This window comes from Neomonachus schauinslandi, chromosome 6 (genome assembly GCF_002201575.2).
Source record: "Neomonachus schauinslandi chromosome 6, ASM220157v2, whole genome shotgun sequence".
NCBI classification, from domain to species: domain Eukaryota; kingdom Metazoa; phylum Chordata; class Mammalia; order Carnivora; family Phocidae; genus Neomonachus; species Neomonachus schauinslandi.
Genome location: NC_058408.1, coordinates 121,298,366 through 121,304,513, shown reverse-complemented (window position 1 = coordinate 121,304,513; position 6,148 = coordinate 121,298,366). Strand labels below are relative to the sequence as shown.

Here is a 6,148-nt window from a genome sequence, read left to right as displayed (position 1 = left end):
ATCCTGTACAAATTGTTTTTAGTTCAGATCATGTGATCTATCCCTAACATATATTTCCTATTTTTTCTCTTTTTTTTTTTTTAAATATTTTTTCTCTTTCAATAACTGCTGCCTCAAAGGGAAAAAAATGCAGATCTTTGGCTGCATGGTCTGGCAGCAACAGATGTGAAATTCTTAAAACATTAGAACCAGGAACTACTTTCCACACAATCAATGGGTTAAAAAGAGAGGGAGAAATTGACAGAGACACAGAGACAGAGAGAAAATAGAGTCTTGTAGAGAGACAAGCACTCCTAGTTCTAGACCTTTACCAGGTCTGTGGCTTTAAGTTCTGTGCTTTAATTTCTCATGTGCAAAATGGGGCTGATAACAGGACTTGTTTTAAGAGTAAAATGAAGCAGTGGACAAAAACATACCAAGAATGGTAGAAAAATGCTATTAGATGTCAAATACTGGTAGAAAGTAAATTGAATACAAGGTACAGATGTGCTTGGTTTTAGTAATAAAAGAACTAAATATAGATTTTAGATATTTACTAAAAAAGGAACTGCTTGACAAAGTAATTCAGTATAGTATAATGTTAAACTGTGGTGTATTATTACTTTACATTTTTTGAGTTAATGTTTTTATTGAAGTATAATCTGGGGCGCCTGGGTGGCTCGGTCAGTCTAGCATTGGTTTCGATTTCAACTCAGGTCATGATCTCAGGGTCCTGAGATCAAACCCTGCATATGGCTCTGCGCCCTTGTGGAAGCTGCTTAAGACTCTTTCTCTCCTTCCTCCTCTGCCCCTCCCCCTCAAAAAAAAGTATAATCTGAGTGTATTTTGAAATAATCGAATTGACATTAACTTACAGATTTTTAAGATCACATTCACTGCATTCAGTAAAACAGGATTTATCTATAATTTACTGTCAGGAATAGAAGGGGGCCTTGAATATCGTTATCTTCTGTTTAGTGCAAAAGATGTAAAATGATATGCATGTTAAGTGCCAAGGTTTTCTCTAAAATGGGCCCACTGTAAAAGTCAGTGGCGTGCCAGTTCAATTCACCAAATACTTAATTAGCGCTTCTGATTTCCAAGGAATTGTGTTGGGTACTGAGGAAGCAGCAAGGATGAATAGCATCAGATGAAGGCAGACAAGACCTGAACCCAGTAACTAGTCCGCAAAACAGATTGGGGCATCATAACATTGAAAAGGTAAAACACAGGGAGAACCTGGTGGAGCTCAAATAATTTAAAATTTCCTGCCTACGTTTTTTTTTTTTCTTCTTTTTTTAAAAAAGGAAATCTTTTGGATTCCTTTTCACATGTGCCAGGTTGTTGTCTGCAGAGAAGCTGCGACCCTGTTAAATCTCCCCTATTCCGGGTTCTTCCTTTCCTCCCATATTCCATGAGCTCCTCTGCCACCAGCACTGCATTTGGAATGGCATCTATTGTGTGGGTGGTGAAACGATGGAAAGTTATTTTTGTTCTAATTATGAGAACTGTTTTATGGAGGGGGGAGGAGAGGCAGATCACAGACGCTCAACGAGGATGCTCCGAGGAGGCGTTACTAAGGTTACTAGAAAGAGGACGGCAGGTGATATTTAGGCAGGGCTTTTTCTAAAACAAAACATTTTCAAACGATGGGCGTGGGCGTAGTGTGAGCAGTGCCACACGACATTAGATGACGGGCTCCGAGCGGAAGGAAAAAATTGAGGGCTGAGACTTGAGAAAGTAGGAAGCCTCTCCCTCCCCTCCCGGCCCTATTCTCCGCTGCCTTTGTTTCCCGGGGCTGTTCTGGCTGTAGCACAAGGTCGCCGCGCCCGAGGACGGTGTCATTTAAATGTGACACGCGGCTGCGCCGGACCGGAAGCGGCGCCCAGTCGGGACCCGTAGGAAGAGGCGGGAGCGGGCGGCGGCGGTAGTCGCTGTGACTAGGCTGAGCGGCCGGCGCGAACGGGACGAGCCCTGCAGCGGCTCGCTCAGGCCGTGGGTCGTCGCTGCAGCCGCCGGGAAAAAGGAAAAGGACTCTGCGGGCGTACTTGGCAGAGCAGGGAGGAGGAAAGGGGTGTGTCATAAGGGCCTTGAGTGTATTTGGGGTTGGGGAGAACGACTTCCAAACTTGTTCCTCATATGCTACTAGTTGATTACCTTTTTGTTGTTGTTGTTGTTTGGTAGGTTCTAAAGACACCCGGCGTCTCTCTTCTCGAATTTCTCTCGGCCCTTGTCAGTTGATTCGTAGCTCGAAGTGAGTGAGAGCTTTTTATTTTTCTTTTGAGATGGGTATGGGATGGATGAAGACGCCAGAGAGAAAGGGCGAGGGGGAGCAAGGATAGGAGGTGGTGTCGCGGTTTGTGGGAACAAGATGACGTTAATAATAGTCAACATTTACAGGATTTTACCATACTGGACTCCGTCTAAAACTCTTTATATGCTGTAACTCATTTAACGTCCAGTCCTATGAGACCGGTACTTTTATAGCCTGATTTTATAGAAGGGGAAACTGAGACTCAGAGAGAGGTTAAGGAACGTGCACAACGAAGGACAGATGGAAATTTCAGAGCCTGGATTTGCACTCTGGTAGGCTGATGCTAGAATATATCTCTAAGCTCCACACAGTGGTTGACCCCCATCAGGATGTAAAGAAAATGAGGACATAAAGGGTAAGAAGCTGGTATGGCTTGAACAGATGTCATAAGATAGCTGGAGCAAGGAGTTGACATGATAAAGGGTGTGAGATCTGCAGGTGATGACAGATGTAAGAGAGGATAGAGTTGGAACTGTGGCCTTCTAACCTTTACCTCCAACCTAGGCTAGGACCTTCCTCTCTAGAATTCTGTGGGACAGGGAAGAGAGGTGTACACCCACACACTTAAGTTTGAAAAAGATCACAGACTTTATTTATTCAGGGTAGCCAGGACTAGAAACGTACCTTGTCTTAGGTCCAGTGCAATAAAGTTTAGGGAGTTATTTCTTCTTTTTCCTGCTGCACTTGTAATAGTAAATCTAGTTTAAAAATTTGGATATGTCATTTGACTGGGACTAGTTCCTTGTAGCCATATGAATTGAGTATGACTTCAAAAGTCAAATCATCCACTGATTCCCCATTAATGTGTGTCCCAAATTCAGTATAATGCTGTAACCAGAGGCTTCCAACACAACTGAGTGACAACTGAGATCTTTCAGTATTTCTAAGAATTTCAGTTAAAAAAAAATGAATTGGAACAAGATAAAGTTAACTAGGTCAAAGAGCAAGATTGTTTACCTTGAAGAAAGAAGGTTTAAAAGAAAAAGAAAATCTCAGGGCACCTGGGTGGCTCAGTCGTTTAAGTGTCTGCCTTTGGCTCAGATCATGATCCCAGGGTCCTGGGATTAAGCCCCACATCGGGCTCTCTGCTCAGCGGGAAGCCTGCTTCTCTGTCTCCCACTCCCCCTGCTTATGTTCCCTCTTCCCCTGTCTCTCTGTCAAATAAATAAAATCTTTAAAAAAAAGAAAAAGAAAAAGGAAATCTCAACATATGTTAAAGATAGGAAAGTTTTAATGAATTGATAGTGTACTATTCACAAATACAGTAAGTCTAATGGAATATAATTATGTTAGCATATTCCAGAGGCAATTTGGAGTAGTTGAAATCAATGAGCTTAAGAATCAAGTAGTTCAGTTTAGCTGCCTATTTGCTCTATAATTGATTTTTTTTTTTAAGATTTTATTTATTTATTTGACAGAGAGATAGACAGAAGAGCACAAGCAGAGGGAATGGCAGAGGGAGAGGGAGAAGCAGGCTCTGCACTGAGCAGGGAGCCCGATGCGGGACTTGATCCCAGGACCCTGGGATCATGACCTGAGTTGAAGGCAGACGCTTAACCATCTGAGCCACCCAGGCACCCTGCTCTATAATTGATTTACTTAACTTTGTTTGTCCTTGATTTCTTCATCTGTAAAATGGAGATAATAGTTCCTAACTTGCAGAATTAGAAGCGGTGTTTGTTAAGGACCTACCATAATGTCTGGAACAAAGTTGATGATAAATACACAGCAACTTCTAGTAATCTGAGTCAAAAGTGAAGCATCACTGAACCTTATGTGCAGTCACACAGTAGCTTCTAGATCTTGTTTTCAATGAGAAGGTCAAAGAGTATCCTAATAATTAAGGTGGAAAGTGTTGATTCATTTTCTGAAGGGTAAGTCTGTTATTTCAAAGTGAATGAAAGTTTTAGGTGGCTGGATAGCCATGAACAGTGATATACTCACCATGATCCTTTACAATTATTATGGCTCTGAAAGATAATTTATTTTTGAACTATTCTGTTTCCTGAACTATGGGCAACTTAGGTTCTAAGTAACCAATCTTATATTCCTTTACAGATGCATGGTCATGGAGGCTATGACTCTGATTTTAGTGATGATGAACACGGTGGAGAATCTAACAAAAGGAAAAAAAGGTAAGTAATTTTTTATTCATTTGTGTTTCAGATCCTTTCTAGATTGCGATGAGGTATAAATAAATAATATTGAAAGTGTTTGGATTTTGTTTGCATATGAAGACAATGATGCTCTATTGAATGAATTTTCGTTTATTAAACTAGAATGAATTGACTCGAGAATTTGAGAACAGTTATGTGAAAAATAAAATAATGTTTATGCTGTGAAGGGATTTATGGAAAGGGAAGTCGGGGGCAAAAGAAATCAATTAAAACTCTTGGATTTCTCTGATGCATCTATTTTTCATTCAGCTGTTAAGGACTTTACTTGGGAACATCATAGCTAAGAGAAGGGGCTTGGTTGGTGGTCCCTTTGCAAGTACGTGACTTCAAAATGAGGTTAACATGGAGGGTAAAATTGTGATACAGTGCAGTTTTATGGTTTTGTGAGTGAGCAGACTAAGTGCTCAAAGGAAGGAGCTCATAGAATTTTTTATTGAATTGGAAGGGACAAGAACTGTCAGCAAATAAAGTCTGGGCCTTATAAGAAGGTCACATCTTGGTGATGTTGCTGTGTGAAGGGGCATTGTTTTCAGCTCTTAGTGCTTAGAAACTGATTTTATCTGTTAACTTAGGAGTGGTTGACTGATTCATATTAACCAAACTTATAAAAATTGCTTTATTATTTCACACAGAGAGCAATATATTAGGCATACTAAATGGGACTGAACATTTTTGTTGGGTACTTAGTCTTCATGGATAACCAAAAGAATAGAAATAATTATAATAAATTATATTGTTTGGTTCTTTACATTTTCAAGATTTTTCATTCAAAAATACTACTTTATAAGAATAGAATTTGAGCAAATCTAGATGAATAGTTTCTATTCTAGGGTTATATCTATCTTCATAACTAGGGCTGATCATCTATAGTCTGTATCACTTATAGTCAGCCCTTATTTTTTATATTATTGATTACCAAAAGCTTCAATAGCTCTACAAACAGGAAAAGTGTGCAACAGAGAGATTAAGTAAGTTAATCTTACTTAAGGTTAAGATAGTGAATGACAGAGCCCAAGTTTGGATCTCAGAACCTGGGTGGTCTGACACTAGAACCCATTCATTTGTTAGTTTCATTTTCTCCATTTTATAAGTATTAAATAAAGTTCAGATATTAATTAAGCTATTTAAGGAGACATAAAATGTCTTATTAAAGATCAGTGAGTCTTTTTTAAGACTTGAATTTTTTTTTTTTTTTTTAAAGATTTTATTTATTTGAGAGCGAGAATGAGAGCATGAGAGGGAGGAGGGTCAGAGGGAGAAGCAGGCTCCCCGCCGAGCAGGGAGCCCGATGCGGGACTCGATCCCGGGACTCCAGGATCACGACCTGAGCCGAAGGCAGTCGCTTAACCGACTGAGCCACCCAGGCGCCCAAGACTTGAATTTTTAAAAAACATGTTCCAGTTATGAAAATACGAAGAAACAAGAAACATCCTTTGAGAAAAATGAACTCTTTAGTAATTTTTCTTCTTCACAAACCAGGACAGTTGAAGATGATTTATTGCTCAAAAAGCCATTTCAGAAAGAAAAACATGGAAAAGTGGCCCATAAACAAGTTGCAGCAGAATTGCTGGATAGGTATGTACCTCTGTAAATTACTTTTTTTGGTTTAAGATGTTTTTATAAGCTCAGGGACTTGGGGATTTAATTCTATTAATTAGAATAAAGACAGTTGAATTTG

General features: G+C 39.7%; 1 protein-coding gene across 1 annotated transcript in view; it reads left to right on the top strand.

Moving 5' to 3' along the window:
• Positions 1–2,162: 2,162 nt before the first annotated feature.
• LOC110589264 (protein FRA10AC1) overlaps positions 2,163–6,148 on the top strand; it is a 42,171-nt gene continuing 38,185 nt past the window's right edge. The window contains exons 1-3 of the mRNA XM_021699779.2: positions 2,163–2,233; positions 4,352–4,428; positions 5,950–6,045. Coding sequence (XP_021555454.1) covers positions 4,352–4,428; positions 5,950–6,045 — 173 coding nt within the window. The 5' untranslated portion in view covers positions 2,163–2,233. The remainder of the gene's footprint in view (positions 2,234–4,351; positions 4,429–5,949; positions 6,046–6,148) is intronic.